The 17,375-nt window shown below is 39.1% G+C and overlaps 1 protein-coding gene across 1 annotated transcript in view; it reads left to right on the forward strand.

The window, feature by feature from the left end:
* ZRANB3 (zinc finger RANBP2-type containing 3) overlaps positions 1-17,375 on the forward strand; it is a 221,098-nt gene that overhangs the window by 135,047 nt on the left and 68,676 nt on the right. Inside the window, exons 7-8 of the mRNA XM_059704593.1 lie at positions 7,972-8,143; positions 9,259-9,375. Coding sequence (XP_059560576.1) covers positions 7,972-8,143; positions 9,259-9,375 — 289 coding nt within the window. The remainder of the gene's footprint in view (positions 1-7,971; positions 8,144-9,258; positions 9,376-17,375) is intronic.

Consider the following 17,375-nt stretch of genomic DNA (forward strand, 5'->3'; position numbering starts at 1 on the left):
TACTGGAAAGAAAAGCAAAATTATCACTATTTGCACTGATATTATTCATTTGCAAGACCTGAAAGGATCAGCTGAAAAATGTTCAAAACAAAAAAGAATTCATTAAGGTGTCCTAGCACAATGTTGCTGTTAAAAATTCAGTCTTTCTCTACATAAATAATAAATAGTTTTAAGGTACAATGCCAAATAGGCATGATACCAGATATTGTTGGCAAGCACTTACTCACATTTCCTGCAGACTATAAATGTCAAAGTTTGCCTACATAAGCAAACACTAACTGGATTAGGACTTGTCATAAACAGCAGAAGTATATGCCTGTTCCTTTCTTGGTTATTAATACCAAAGTTGTTTCAAAGAAAAGATTATCTTTATGAAGTGCTTTATGATGGGGAGATTGTGGGCTATTTCCTGTTTACTAGAGAGAGCCATTTCAAGATTATTGTTGTGCTTCTCAAATGGCATTTTCTTCCAGATTCCATTTCAAAAGTTTTATGTTATTCCTTTACTTCTTTACTTTGAAAGCACTATGACTTCATAGACTCTGATTCAAATCAAGTCACTTCCTGGCATTCTGAGTTAGTGTGTGGATTGTTAATTTTCCCCCATAATGTTTTGATTCTATGAAGGTGTCATTTTCACACTATAATTTTGCAGAAAGCTAAATTAGCTATTCAGTTCTAGACTCATTTCATATTTGAAATGTCACGACCATATTCAAAATAAAGTTAAGTGAAGCTTGGGCAAAAATATAACTTTGCCATTATAAAGTTTATTAAAAAAAATAAGTGATAACAAACAAATATGCTAATGTGAATGTGGTTTGGAGAAGTCTAGGTATAGGTAACCACCTTTGATTTGAGAGGCACAGAGAGAGTATCACTCAACCAGAACATCCCGTACCCAAAAATCCCTTACATCATTCACTCTCCTGGGTTATATTTAGAGGAAGCTATAAATACAAAGATGACTTGGAAAAGGCAGCACATTCAGTTGTCAGCCATTAGCACTTAGATCACCCAGCCCCCTCTGTCATTTTGCAGACATCTGCTGAGCTTAATGGCTTGCCCTGGATCTGACTTCCTCTTACTTTTTCACGGAGAAAGTAAGAAAGTCTTAGGGAATGGTAACTTCAATAAATGTCCTTTCACATAGAAAGAGAGGTCACATAGATAATCCAGCCAAGCAACCTGTTATCAGCAGTCACCTTCGAAAGCCACACTGTGGGAGGACATACTTGCCTTCCCTGATGTCATGCTTGAAGGTTAAGAATATCCCAGAATATCTTTATAGCCATTTATCAAATTTTCCTAAACTTTCTTTTTTTTAAAAAATATATTTTATTGATTTTTTACAGAGAGGAAGGGAGAGAGATAGAGAGTTAGAAACATCGATGAGAGAGAAACATTGATCAGCTGCCTCCTGCACACCGCTACTGGGTATGTGCCCGCAACCCAGGTGCATGCCCTTGACTGGAATCGAACCTAGGACCCTTGAGTCCGCAGGCTGACGCTCTATCCACTGAGCCAAACCGGTCACGGCTAAACTTTCTTTATCACTGTTATTTTGTGCTGGATTCACCTCATAGGAGAAATAGTTGTTTAAATTTTTATGAGAGGGAAAATTCTGGGTAGTAATACATATTAAATATATTTATAGCCTTTCCCCAAAAGTGTTAATTAATAGGTCATTGTCAGCTTCAAGAAATGTCTCTTATGAAATTGCACAGTTCTTTGTCCTCAGCACTGTCACATTTAATTCTCATCCATGGCTAAATAGAGGTCAGGTCTATTCCATTTGAAAATGGTTCAAATCTGGGAGAAATAGTTAATATCCTATATGGCAGAGACAAGTTTGAAAAATAATTAGATAAAAATTAATAGCATAAATTCTGCACTTATGCTTAGAAAAGTCTATTTTGTGTGGAAGGGATTTGAGAAATTCCCACCTATTATTAGTAGTTCAGTTCAAAAAGATTTATGGTTTTGAATAACCCTACACTAAATGGAAGTCAACTGTCTGTCATAACTGATAAAAATAAAGTAATATTAAGACACATTAATTAAAGAAACAGAGTAAGGCCTGGCTCTACTCCACTCATTGATTAGAGTACATCTGGATTATGGTTTAATTTTGAATTAATCCATTCATCTAAAAAATATTTATAGGTTATCTGTTATATACGATGCCATATGCTGGGCATCAAATATACATTCAGTAACAAGACTCAATGGTCCTAACCTTCACTGAGTTTTTAATTCAGGTAATTAGGAAATTATAGTTGTGATGAGTCATAAAAGGGAAGTAAAGGATGTTATGGCCGAGTTTAGCAGAGAGAACTGATCAAGTACAAAGGACAGAAGGAAGCATCTTGCCAGTGGTAGATCCCTGTTTGAGGAACTAAAAGAAATCTGGTTCAGTTGAATACTCTTGAGCTGATGGTGTCTTGGTCAGAGCCTTGTCCTCGATCATAATAGCAGTAAGAAGCATTCGGGAGTGTTTTGTTTTGTGTTTTAATTTTCAGTATTGTGGAGCTTTTAATTGTAATAAAATATGCATAAGAAAATTTACCGTTTTAACTATTTTTAAGTGTAGAGTTCAGTGACATTAAGTACATTTACGTTATTGTGCAAACACCACCATCTCCAGAACTCTTTCATCATCCCAAACTGAAACTCTGTGCCCATGAAATAATACATAATTCTTTAGCTACCCCCACCGAGCCCATGCATTGTGGGATTTTAAAGCACGAAAAGGACGTACATGATTATATTTACTAGTTTTGTTTGTTATTTTGGGGGGGCAATATTTTCGCATGGTTCAAAATTCCAAACCAATAGTACTGAGTATTTACTTTGAAAAATCTCTTTCACCTAGTTTCCCCCCTTTTAAGCAACTATATGTAGTTTTTATTTTCTATATTTAGTTTTTAATCTTTCCACAGAAATTGTGTGCATTTTCAAGCAAATGTATATTTTTACATAAGTGGTAGTATGTTAAAAACATAAATGTTTTGTGCTGTCCTTATTTGTTCTTTTTTTGGTATATATAAATAACTTCATTCTTTTTATGGCTGCATGGTATTATTGAGAATATATAATAGTTTCTGAGGTGGTGGGAAATTTAGGGAATTTGGATATGGTGATTTATCTTCTCTGTGAAATGGGAAGGACAGTCATGTGTTCAGAGAAATGGAAAACATAGAGGGTTAAAAGTTTGATGAATGTTGACATGGTTTGAAATTTTGCTTAATGGGAGAATGAGGTAACACGACTAGTGTTTTAGAATTGGTAACAGCACTGAGTAACCACTTGAGATTAGTAATTCTAGATCTATAGAGGAAGCAGTCTTTTCTAAGGTACAATTTCTCCAGCAGCCTAGATACAGGTTTGGAGAAGGCGCCATTGAAGATTCTTTTCCCCCATGAGCTTCTGATGCATAGACTGAAATTATGTTATATTGATTATAACAATGCTAATGTATGGACTCAGAGATCAAAACAAGGTGAGGATGGGTGTGAAGGCAGGAAGGAATTTGTGGATATGGTGAAAGTGGAGCAGTCAGTTGCCCGTAGGTCCTGATGAAATAGTAAAAATGTAGTGGGTATAAATGAAAAGGTGGACTAATTTAATTTATCAGGTAGAGCTATTTTTCAGCACTGTTTATAGCTCTAGGAGTGGAATGAATGGTTGGAGCAGATTTTAGAAGGTCATTGGAGGCAAGGAATACAAGGAATTGAGAGGGAACTATAAGTCCTATTTTAAGAAGCATGTTAACAGATGAAAACATATCTGGGAAAGGGTGACCAGAATAATGAGGGGATTTCATATTCAGCTGAACAAATACCTAATATTATTGATTGCATGCTATAATTAAGACATTATTTCAGAGATGCTTGCAATAGAAAGATGAGAAAGACATAGTGCCTGATCTTAGAAAGCCTGTAGGAATTTTTTTTTTAAACAAGAAAAGACCTAGACGGAGTCTGTCTTTAAATATTTAAAGATCTGTCATTTTGAAGAAATTAGACTTTTGTCTTTTTGGCCTCAGAGGGCAAAGCTATTATCAAGGAGTGAAACTTAATAGGCAAGTAGATTTTAGTAATATGAGTAAGAACTTATAAAATATACATACTCATATATTTGTACTTTTGAAAATAAAAATATATAACACTGTAGCAATAAAACTGGAAAGGAAAAATACCATAATCTAACTATAGTAACCAGTAAATTATTTTCATTTTTTCTTTATGTCTACCTTGTCTGTAGATCTAATAATTTTTACATAGTTTTAATAGAACCTGATTGTAATGCTATCATCTGCTAATTTCACTTAGCATCACCTTGTCTCATGCTTTAAAATTATCTTTATAAGTTTATTTCCTTTATTTTTACTAATTTATAAGATAGTTTACTGCTTTGGGGGAAATCATTTATATTTAATAAATCAAACAAAGAAAAAAATTTTTAATTAGTAAAAAATCAACTAAAATTGCACTGTCCAGAGATAACCATTACTATTGTGTTTTGATAACTTTCCCTCTAGGTAGCTTCTCTGCTTAAGTACATAAAGATAGATAATAGATAGATAGATAGATAGATAGATAGATAGATAGATAGATAGATAGATAGACAGACAATTTTATCTAAATAGAGCCATATTATACATACTCTTCTGTAATATGCTTTTCCTGTAGCACTATTTTTAGGATATCTTCTATATCAATAACTAAAATATATCATTTTCATGGGCTACATGATATTACCTTTTATATATAAGATACTGTGCCATGTATTTTAGATGTATTATCTAGAGTAAACTGAGATTTGGAAAGGTTAAGTAACTTGTCCAGATTACAAAACTAAAAGGTAAAAGAGCAGTAATTAACACCCCCTCCCCCCTTGACACCACCTTCCTTCCATTCTCTTTCCAGTGTTTGAATGATTTGGTAGTTCAGTGTCCATGTTTATATTGACTGAATAAATAGAATAAACGGATTAAATAAAATAACATTCTCTAATGAATCAAGTAGTTAACTGTTTCTTTCTTGGTTGACTTTTAATCTTATAATTATTTCTCTCTCCCCCACCCCCAATCTTTTGGTTTTCTATATAGCCATCACTTCTTTTTTTTTTTTTTACTCAAAGACACCAACAGTTCTGTCAACTTCTGAAAGGTCTTACAAGCACATAAATAATCTTTTTTCTTTTTCCTGGAGGCCTCCCATCCCATAGCTTCTGTTCTCCTTCAGTCTGGATGGTTTTTCTTTAGGTACTAGAGGCCCAGTACATGAAATTAGTGCATGGGTGTGGTCCCTAGGCCTGGCCAGCAATCAGGGCCAATCAGGGCCTTCCAGCCGCCAGCTGGGGCCTCCCTTCCCTGGCTGCCAGCTGCTGACTAGGGCATCCCTTCCCCAGGTGCCAGCTGCCTACTGGGGCCTTCCTGCCTTCCTTCCTTCCTTCCTTCCTTCCTTGCCACCCCCTGGTGGTCAGCGCATGTCATAGAGAGTGATAGAACTCCTAGTCTCCTGATGAACTCCCATGGGGACACTTTGCATATTAGCCTTATATATATATAGATTAGAGGCCCGGTGCACAAAAATCTGTGCACTTGGGGGGAAGGGGGGGTCCCTCAGCCTGACCTGTGCCCTCTCACAGTCTGGGACCCCTCAGGGGATGACCACCTGCTGGCTTAGGCCCGCTCCCTGGGGGATTGGGCCTAAGATGGCAATCAGACATCCCTCTGGCAGCCCGGCAGCCCTCAGGGGATGTCCACTTGCCAGCGGGGAGCAGGCCTAAACTGCAATTGGACATCCTTAGCAGTGCTGAGGAGGCAGGAGAGGCTCCCACCACCACCACTGTACTGGCAACCATCAGCCTGGCTTGTGGCTGAGCAGAGCTCCTCCCATGTGAGAGCACCCTGACCACCAGGGGAAAGCTCCTGCATTGAGCATCTGCCCCCTGGGGTTCAGTGTGTGTCATAGTGACCAGTCATTCCCAGTCCTTCTGCTGTTAGGGTCAGTTTGCATATTACCCTGTTACTATATAGGATAGAGGCCTGGTGCTGGGGCTGGCTGGTTTGCCCTGAAAGGTGTCCCGGATCAGTGTGGATGAGGGGATAATGGCTGTTTGCAGCTGGTCACACACCCTTCAGGGTGGGGGTCCCTACTGGGGTGACTGCCCAGTCTGGGTGAGGGGCTGAAGGCCGTTTTCAGGCTGGTGGGTGACTGAAGCTCCCAACCTCTCCTTTTTTTCTTTTTCTTTTCTTTTTATTCTGGGATTTATTTACCTTCTATGGCTGTCACTGGAACTGAGAGCCAGGCTTTAGCTCTGAGGCTCGGCTCCAGCTCTGAGACCTTGGCTGCTGAAAGCAGGTATCTGGGTTTGTTTGGCTTCTATAATTGAAACACTGTTGCAGCTCCAGCTCTGAGGCCTGGCTGGCTGAAAGCAGGTTTCTGGGTTTGTTTAGCTTCTATAATTGCAACATCGTTTCTTAGAGTGCAGCTCAGAGGCCGGCAGCGGCAGGCGGGGAACCTTGGCTTCCTCTATCACTGTAGCAAGCAAGCCTCCTGTTCGCTTCAGCTGCCTGGCTGCCAAACAAACACAGATACCTGCTTTCAGGTTTTTATAACATCTAAGAAGCTCAGTGAGCTCTAATTAAGATGAACTCAAAGTGACACACACTGAGATATTAAAGTCAAATCTTCAAAAGACAAAGAGAATCTTGAAAGTGGCAAGAAAGAAGCTCATCAAATACAATGGAGAGCCGCAGGCCAGGCCAAGGGAACCCACCTGTGCACGAATACGTGCACCGGGCCTCTAGCTATAAATAAACTGATTGAATTTTCTTATGCTAACAGTTTCTTTTTAAACAAGTCAATTTCTTATTGATGACAACTGAATGGTGTCTTTCATTTTATCATACTGTAGCTCCATTCATTCACTGTACTTTTCTAATTGATTTTACATGCAAGTACGGTACATGTCTTTAATGTTGTCTTACTACTCTAGTATGTTTGCTATCAAAATTTATGTCAACAAGTTTTAACTTTCTCAAATTGACACCAATTTGTCCTAAAATACCACCAAAATCCTATTAAAATTATAGTTATTTAATTATTAATATTAGCAATGATGTAAAATTAATAACATATTAATATGATAATACAGCCTAGCAAGAATTTTTCCTTTGTTAATTTATTCTCTAACAGCTCATTTTTAATAGTATGATCCCTTTGAAGATGATTGGGAATTTTGTGGGGAAATGTTTGAGTTGTCACAGTGATAGAGGGATGTTTTTAGGCCAGCTGTCCTGATGCCTAAATTTAGTAGATCCACCAGATCTAAATATTTATATTTCAACCCTTGCCTTAACACCTGTCCACAGTCCTTGGTGCTTCGAACTCCTGATTTTCGTGGAGGTCTAGGGGGAAAGTAACCTTTTGCAAGCATTTTAAGTTGTAGCTTCCCTTCTTTACCAAGTCAGCGTCTGTCTGCATTGACTTCTACCAGTAAACAATGTATCCTCCCATTCTGTCTTTCGCAGTGGGTTGTTGTTGTTTATTTCCTTTGCTGTGGGTGCCAGATAATACCTCCTAGGGTGTGGAGATGTTTCAGGTGGTTTTGTTGCTGACTGGCTGGGGTGCTGGCAGTGAATGCCTAGTTAGGGCTACATCTGATAAACTCACTGCCTGCCCTGGGAGCCCACCCAGAATTGCCAGTGGTCGGCACAGTGACCAATTCACCCAGTCTGGCATGAACTCAGTGTAAACAGTCGTGTAGACACTAGTACTTCCTATAGCTGAAAGTTATGTGTAACCTTATTCATTACTATTTCTCAAGCTGAGCTTTTTGAAACTAATTTGCATTAAAAAAAATAGCAGTAAAAGCAGTGCCATGGCTCCTATCATTTAAAGGAAGAACACATTGGATAAATTGTTTTCTTACTGCATGTTCTTTTCTTCATATTAACAGATATTTTGGTAAAAGGTCTCAGTGGGATTGTAGAGGGGCGTCAAATCTTAATGAACTTCATCAGTTATTAAGTGACATAATGATTAGAAGGCTAAAGACTGACGTTTTAACCCAGCTGCCCCCTAAAATCAGACAGCGTATTCCTTTCGACCTTCCATCAGCAGCAGCCAAGGTGAGAACCCTTTTTGATTGAAAGTCTTATTTTAAATCATTTTAAACTAAACTAAGAAAGGTTGTACATATTTCATATTGTACAGGAGGAAAAGTCTGCTTTCTTAAAATAGATTTAATTAATAGAGCATATGTATTGGCTTTGTATTATTTTGAGAACCGAGCAGTAAGAATTTAACTTTAGTCATATAATGTGAAAAGATTCAGTATCCTAGTGATTAAAAAGTATATTTCTGCTGAATATAGAAAAAAAGTAATTCAATTACAACGAAGATTTAGTATTAAGAATTCTGAGTTTCTGTAGGGTGTGAAGCAAGGGAAGTTGTGTTTCTTCTTCTAGGATTTTTTTATTTTTAAGTAGCTGTCCTTTAAAATAACTTAGATACAGCCCTGTTCTTGCAATCTTAAAACTCTGTGATCATGTAAGATGTGAAGTTAAATATATCAGAAAGCCAAATTGTATTTAGCAAATCTTTATATACATTTTTGGTAGTGCAATGCTTATATATTCTCTGAAATTTCTTCAAATCTTGGCATAACTTAGTTGACAAAGATTATTTATTGCATTGTTTTATTTTGAAATCTTAGAATAAGCATTCTATAAACATTGAGCAATATGTTATTGGAAAAATAAGAATAATCCAATTTCCTTTATCCACTATTTTAGCATTTGAAAGAAAAATAAGAGAATGTATGATTATATTATATTTTTATTTAACTAATATCCCCCAAGTCTTTTGTTTGATTTTATTTAAGTAACATCATACCTTTTTATAAAAGTACTTTGCTACCATATACATCTTCACTGCGCTTTTTTCTTATGTATTTAAATTTTTATGTTTACTTTACAAAATTTTTTCCCTTCAGAGGAAGCTGCAATTGTTTGGTTTATGATGTTAGCAAAGGTTTTCACCTACAGCTTATCATTAGTTTCTGCCATTGGTGAACATGTGACTAAGTTGCCTCCATGTCTTTAAATGAACACATTGGCATCTTAGGGAATTTTCTTTTTATATTTTTATATATATAAAAGAAGTTAGGACATGATTCATTACTGCATTAATTGTTCTGTTCTTTATGCTTCATGTCTAAACACTGTTGCTTTCTCCCACACAGGAATTGAATGCCAGCTTTGAAGAGTGGGAAAAATTAATGAGAGCTCCAAATTCTGTTGCCACTGAGACTGCTATGGGGTTGATTACTCGCATGTTTAAACAGACTGCTATTGCCAAGGTACTCATTGTTGGGCCATCATGTATGTGTCTTGATACAAATTATTTAATGTACTTTGATGGTTTTACTTAAGCAGCTTATTTGCATATTATAACATTTCTGCCATTTTATTTGTTAACTCTTTATAATGAAAAACATTTAGACATATTCAAAGTAAACAATAGTATATTGAACACCATTATACTACTATCCATATATTGACTCTTTCCTATAAAAGGGTACACTTTGATGGTATTTTATACTTTAAAGGACATACATATATTCATCTTCATTATCAGCCTTTTCTATGGTTCTATTGCATAATTGCTACAACTAATCTTTTTAATTTCTCAATTATTTTTTATCGGTATTATGTTTTTAGTTCCCTACAGACATAAACGTGCGCATGTTCTGTTTGTCTAAAAAGTGTTAGAGTTTTGGTCCTGGCCAGGTGGCTCAGTTGGTTGGAGCATTGCCCCGTACCCCAAAAGACTTCAGGTTCAATTCTTGGTCAGGGCACATACTTAGGTTGCTGGTTCAATCCCTGGTCGGGGCACATTTGGGGTGCGCACCCGATCAATGTTTCTGTCATATTAATGTTTCTCTCTCCCCTCCTTTCTCTCTCTCTGAAGTCAATACAAACTTATCCTCGGGTGAGGATTAAAAAATGTTTTTTTAAGTGTTAATTTTTAAATCTCAGTGTGCCCATGAATTAGACTCATCACATGTTGTTGTTTCCACCAGCATGTGGAACTTAAAAACATCCTAAGGAGTGCTATCCCTCTCCAATTCTGAAATATTTTATAACATAATTTTTAAAGTGAGGTTTATTAAGGTACAATTTACATACAGTGAAATTTTTTCTTTTAAAATGTAGAGATTGATGAGGCTTAACAAATCCTATATAATAAAAGGCTAATATGCAAATAGACCAAATGGCAGAACACCCGGAACAACTGAACAATGGGTCGCTATGATGTGCACTGGCCACCAGGGGGTGTGCGCAGAACATGGCGGGCACCAGCCGTGGTGAGATGGTGGAGCAGGTGAGCGGGGGCACCAGACCAAGGCAGGGCACTGGTTGTTGCCATCAGGGCGAGCCTCTGGTGGTTACTGAAATTCTTTGCTCCCACGCGTTGCGGTCCCACCTGGCACTCGCACCTGCTGCTGCCGCGCTGGAGCCCCCGCTCGCACCCACTGCCAGTGTCGGCCCCGCTCGTACCCGCAGCTGGCACCCGAGCCACCGCTCACACCCACTGCTGGTGCCTGGCACTGGTCCTGATTGCTCAGCGCCATCAGTGGGTGCAAGTGGCAGCTGCAGGTCCTGATCGCCCCTGAAGGCTTCTCCACCTCCCCCTGCTCCTGAGGGATGATTGGGGTAGCAGTCGCCGCTCGCACTCGCTGCTGGCAGCAGCCCCAATCTCTCCATGCCTTCAGTGGGTGTGAGTGGCGGCAGCAGGAGAGGGGCTGTATGCAGACAGGGAACGGGGCGGGGGGGGATGGGGGGAAGGGGGGGGCCTTGGTGGGAGGGGCCAGGCAAGGTCGCGGAGGATAGGCCAAGACCTTTCCCTGTGCGTACTGCAGCCTCGTGGCCCACAGTTCCTTTCAAGGTGCACGAATTCGTGCACTGGGCCCCTAGTGTGTGTGTGTGTATGTGTGTGTGTGTGTGTGTGTGCAGGTAATTACCACTACAATCAAGATAAAGAATAGTTTTATTATGTACCTTTTATTTTTCAATTAATTTCTGAAATAGTTTCCTAAAATAGTTTCCTTATGTACCTTTTATTTTTCAATTAATTTCTTTCTTTTTCTTTCTTTTATTTTTTTCCATCACCATTTATCTCTCCCATACCCTCTTCTACTCCACCCACCCACCTCCCCCTGCAATCACCAGACTGTTGTCCATGTCCATGAGTTCTTTCTCTCTTTTTCTTTTTTTTTTGCTCAATTCCTCCACCACCACCCCTAACAGTCCTCCCACCCCCAGAGCTGTCTGCCTGCTCTCCATCTATGAGTCGGTCTATTTAACTCAGGGGTCCTCAAACTTTTTAAACAGGGAGTCAGTTCACTGTCCCTCAGACCGTTGGAGGGCCGGACTATACTTTAAAAAAATACTACGAACAAATTCCTATGCACACTGCACATATCTTATTTTGAAGTAAAAAACCAAAACGGGAACAAATACAATATTTGTATTTTCATGTGGCCCGTGGGCCGTAGTTTGAGGACCCCTGAGCTAACTTGTTAGTCCCTCATGTGCCTTTGCAGTCATTTCCCTCCCATGCAGCCCTCGACATGGGCAGTCACAGATCTGCTTCTGTCACTCTAGTTTTGCTTTTCCCAGAATGTCACAAAAATGGAGTCACATAGCAAGTAGCCTTATGTCTAGCTTCTTTCATTTAGCATCAGTAAAGCTTTTGAATGTTGACAGGTTTTTGCATGTCATTAGTTTTTTCACTTTTATTGCTGAATAATTTTCTAATATATGGATACCACAATTTTTAAAAATTTCTTTACCAACTAATGGCCATTTGGATTGCTTTTAGTTTCAGCTATTATGAATAAGCCTGTTATAATCATTCATGTATAGATATTTGCATGGACATTGTTTATTTTCCTTGAGTAAATAACTGGAAATGGGACATCTGGGTCATATTTTAAATTTTAGTTTATCTTTATAAAAATCTGCCAAATTGGCCCTAGCCCCGTGGTCGGCAAACCATGGCTCGGGAGCCACATGCGGCTCTTTGGCCCCTTGAGTGTGATTAGTTGCCTCCTGCAACTGGGGATCGAGCCCACAATCTGGGCATATGCCCTGACTGTAAATCGAACTGTGACCTGGTTCATAGGTCGATGCTCAACCACTGAGAAACACTGGCTGGGCTGTTTTCAGTTTTCTTGAGTATATTTTGTTAGATTTATTTTTAGGTATTTCATGTCCTTTTAAGCTCTTGTAAATAGTATTTCTTAAATTTAAATTTTTATTTTTAAAGATACAATTATTGATTTTTGTATATTGACCTTTCCTGAACTCATTTATTAGTTCCTATGCTTTTTTGTAAATTCTTTGCAATTTTCTACATAGAGTATCATTTTGTCTACACATAAAGACACTTCTGTTCTTTCCCAGTAATCCATATGTCTTTTCTTTGCCTTGCCTGTTGCACTGAAGGCACACAATATAATTTTTAATAGAAGTGATAGGCTTGAACAGCTTTGCCTGTTGCCAATCTTAGGTAGAAAACGTTTGATCTTTCATTATTAATCATGCTGTTATCTTTATGTTTTTCATAGATGCCCTTTCTTAGATTGAGGAAATGTCCTCCTTTTCCTTGTTTGTTGAGAAGAGAGATGAGACATATAAAATTCTTTCCTTTGGCAGATTGAGTTAGGAAGAAGGTAGCTTCCATAAAAGTGGATAAGAAGAAAGCCAAAATTTAACAAAATTATAAAGGCTGAGCATGGATTGTCATGACATTTCAAAATTTTGGGGGTCCTGGCATAGGCAGTCCACCTGCACACACAAGCTTTACTTCCACTGGCCTCTACCCGGTGCTGACCAGGAGATCAGAGAGCATCCCGTTGGTGGAGTATAAGCATAATCCCATGCTTATTTCCAGGACTCTTTTCTCATATTAAGCAAAAGCCTTAAGCCATTGTGGGAGAGGCAAACCCCCTCTCCCAGCCTCCAAAACCCAGTCCAGGATCAGCTGTTTCTGGGGGCTGGGTAGAAACAACAGCTGTCTACCACTGTAGATTGGGCAGGAAACCCTGTTGAAATCAAGACCTTGCACTTGGCAGAGATCTGTTACTGCAGAAGGGGCGAGAACATCTTTCCTGCCCTGGAGCACTCACAGTTATGAGATATAGATTAGTTGCCACAGGGGAAAGGGATAGAAACAGCAGGAAAGTCCCATCTCCGAGATTCAGCTGGAGCAAAGTTGCCTTATAATGAACACATTTGTGCAGTGAGAGGACGTCTCTCAGCCCAGCCTACACCCCCTCACAGTCCGGGACCAGGGAGCGGGCCTAAGCCAGCAGTTGGACATCCCCTGAGGGGTCCTTAGCACTGCTGTGGAGGCAGGAGAGGCTCCCTCCACCGCCGCTGCACTCGCCAGCCAGAACCCGGCTTCTGGCTGAGCGGTGCTCCCCCTGTGGGAGTGCACTGACTACCAGGGGGCAGCTCCTGTATTGAGCATCTGCCCCCAGGTGATCAGTGTGTGTCATAGCGACCGGTCATTCCACCATTCAGTCTATTTGCATATTAGCCTTTTATTATATAGGATTGTTACCAGGAAACCCAAGAGATTCTCTCCCCTACCATTAACTTAACACTGAGAAATCATCAAGGTCAATCTACTCGGGGAGAGAGACACCTATTTATAGTGTAGACATGAAGGACTGATGAAAACTAAGAATACAGCTGAAACACTTAGAAAAACCCTGGGTTCATACTATCACAAAATAGGGAAATTCAAAATTTTTGGTGTACTGAAGATAAATGTCATAGGAGAACCTAAATACAACTCAATACTGTCCAGATTGTCTTAGTGCCTCCCATACTATCACCCTGGCAGGAAGAGAGGCATGCCCATTTCTGGGTGTAAGCATCATTCATCTCAGTCAGTCCTGTTCTTCTAGATATGATTTCTAGCATTAAATAGAATTTATGAAATTTTAAAATAGAATTTATGAGAAATTTTTTAAAAGATAAGACAATCAATAATGCCAATTGAAGAAATGACCCAGATTGTAGAACTATTACACAAGGAATTTTTCTAAAGCTGTGAATAATATGTTAAAGGATGTAGTAGGAAAAATAAACATGAAAAGGAGAATTTCAGAAGCAATAGGAAAACTATAAACACAGGAAAATGGAAATGCTACACATAAAAAAAAGAAAAACAGTATCTGGAAAAAAGAAAATTCTTTCAATCAGTTTATAAGCCAGTAGTGGAGATAAAATATGGTCATGAAAATATGGGAAGCAGTTGAGAGCTTGCTTCCCAGCAGTGTTGCCAGTTTGGTTCAAATAAACTTATGAAAATTATCTAAAAAAAATGTGTGTGTGTGTGTGTGTGTGTGTGTGCGTGTGTGTCCTGGATAGTCATCCTAGAGAAGTAAAAACTTAGATTTTTACTTGTAATAGTACATCAATGAGAGATGATAGTTTTTCAACAAACAGTATTAAGACAATTGGATGTTCTTAAAGAAAACAATGAGCCTTGACCATTATTTCACATCATACATAAAAATTAACTTGAAGTAGGTTGAAGACATAAATTAAAGCTAGTTTATAAAAATTTTAATAGAAAACATACATAAAAATATTCCCAAACTTTGGGTAGCAATTTTTTTTTAGATTGGATACAAAAATACATACTTGTTTGTTATTAAACTTAATGAGACAACATTATTTAATAACATTATATAAATTTCATGTGTACAACATTTTAATTCAACATGTGTAAAAGCACATACTTTATTTTTTTTATTTTTTTAAATATATTTTATTGATTTTTCACAGAGAGGAAGGGAGTGGGATAGAGAGTTAGAAACATCGATCAGCTGCCTCCTGCACACTCCCCACTGGGGATGTGTCCGCAACCAAGGTACATGCCCTTGACGGGAATCGAACCTGGGACCCCTGAGTCCTCAGGCTGACGCTCTATCCACTGAGCCAAACCAGTCAGGGCAAGCACATACTTTGAAGGGGAAAAATGGGACTCAAAACTAAAATTTTTAGTGCTTAAAAAAGTATGAAATATGAAAGACACTTATAAAAATGCAAATGTAAAATACACATTAGGAGAAAGTATTTGCAATACTTTCACCCAGCTTCATTTTCCCATATCATAATTTTTGGTTTGATTAGTGTTCATTGTTTACCGTGTAATGACTCAGTTAAGCATTTCACAGTTGACTATAATTACATTTCCTTTTTTTTGACAACTGTTGTTTTTCATAGAGTTAATAGCTGTTTTGTTTGCTTGCTTGCTTAGCTTTTTTTTTTTTTGCATGTAATAGTGAGTACAGAATGCTTGTTTAAGGAAAAAGAATATATATGAGAATCTTGTTTTTAACTTCCTATCTGTGATATAGGAAACCCTTGTTCGAAGTCGGAAGTGTTGACAGTCAGTAGGAAGTTGGTATCTAATTCCTAGGATTCTTGAAGGAATAGAGGAGAGATGAAATGTCAGTTGATCCAGATTAGAACATTTTCCCAAAGATTAATGGCAGCAGACGACCAATCCTTGCCACCCCCAACCCCTAGTTTTTAGTCATTTTTCATTCCCTCCCTATTAGAACTTCTGTCCTCAACCAGTTACATAAATTAGTAGTTTATGGCATTACTAAATTGGAATTCTTCATACATTTTCCCCCAGAACCATTATTGTTATCCAGTAGTTAGAGTCTATAGTAACTGTAAATATACAGGTTAGCTACATTATAGATGAAATAGATTTTGGGAAGGTAGCTAATTATCTACTACAGTTAATATTGTTTTTATGAGAAAGTGTATTCAGAGTTCTCCCAAGCCAATTTATAAATGAACTTTTGAACTACCACAGATTATAAATTGACTACTATGTTATATGCAAATGAGAGTTGAAGAATCCTTTCTTTAGCTGTTTTCCTGATGAATTCAGCAGATCCTTATTGAGGGCCCACTATATAGCAAGGGTGTTGCTTGGTGCCAGGGAGGAATAGTGTACAAGATACCAGCATCTACTTCTCAAAAACACTGGAGTATGTTGGGGAAGACAGCAAAATAAACATTTAACTATAATAGAGTATATTTAGTGCTTCAAACTGTGGAAGCACATGGGAGAAGACAGCTGGCCTGCCTTGGGGTGGCGGGGAAAGGATGGGGAGGGTGAGCCAACCAAAAAATGAGGGAGTGAAATAGGAAGGGGATGAGGCTGGTGGAGTATATTTCAGACAGATGAATAGTTTTTGCAAACTCACAAAGATTATCTAGAAGTGGCATATTTAGGGAACCAAAAGTAGGTCGTCATGGCTAAAACATAGAATGTCAGGGAGGAATTCTGAGAGAGACTAGGCTGGAGACCATAGAGAGCAGTAACCATGTCATGAAACTCGCAGTTCATGGTTTGTAATTTTCCACAGGGTTCTGGGTAAGCTGATATAGTGGAGTAGAGTAAAAGGATCAGATTTGAGCCTCAGGGGGAGAATGCACTGGAAGAAACAAGCCTGTAGGCAGGGGGTCCAGCTGGGATGCACACTGGTAACCCAGTACGCAGTGGGTGGTTTAACCCAGGACAGTGGCTGTACCACATGCGCACTGGAAAGGAATAATTCAAGAATTATTACAATGGCAAATCAATGAACATTAATGATTGGCTGAGTATGGAGGGGAGGGACAAGGTAAAATATAGATTTCTTGCTTGGTCAACTGGGTTGATGTTTGTGCCATTCAGTGAAACTGGGAAAAACAGTCCCCCATTAAGTATAATCTGTGCCAGACTCAGCAAGGCATAAGCTGTTAGATAATAGATTTCTTTGTACTGTGCAGCATCATATTAAATACTTTTCTCTTTATTGAATCATTTGAACAATTATGTTGAGGAATCCTATCTAATAATAGACAAACATGGTAATTAACCATACCTTCGCTACGCCCCCCATGGGCTAATCAGCACGATATGCAAATTAACCACCAACAAAGATGGCGGCTAATTTGCATACTGCAGGCACTGCGGGACAGCACCATCCTGCCTGCCCCGCCGCCATCTGGGCCTGCTATTTGCGACCCGGAGCAGTGGGGCGGTACAGCGCCATCCCACCTGCCCTGATGCCATCCGGGCCTGCTATCTGCAACCCGGGGCGGCAAGCGTCTGTATGCGTCCTGACCCGGGGTGGCCAGGCAGTGCAGCAGCGATCGGTCAGCCCGCCTGACCTCCATACAGGCATCCCGTGTGCGACCTGACCCAGGGCAGCCGGGCGGGGCGGCAGCAATCCGCCAGCCCGCCCGGGTGTCCCGTGTGCAACCCGCCCAG

This window comes from Myotis daubentonii, chromosome 7, assembly GCF_963259705.1.
Source record: "Myotis daubentonii chromosome 7, mMyoDau2.1, whole genome shotgun sequence".
NCBI lineage: Eukaryota > Metazoa > Chordata > Mammalia > Chiroptera > Vespertilionidae > Myotis > Myotis daubentonii.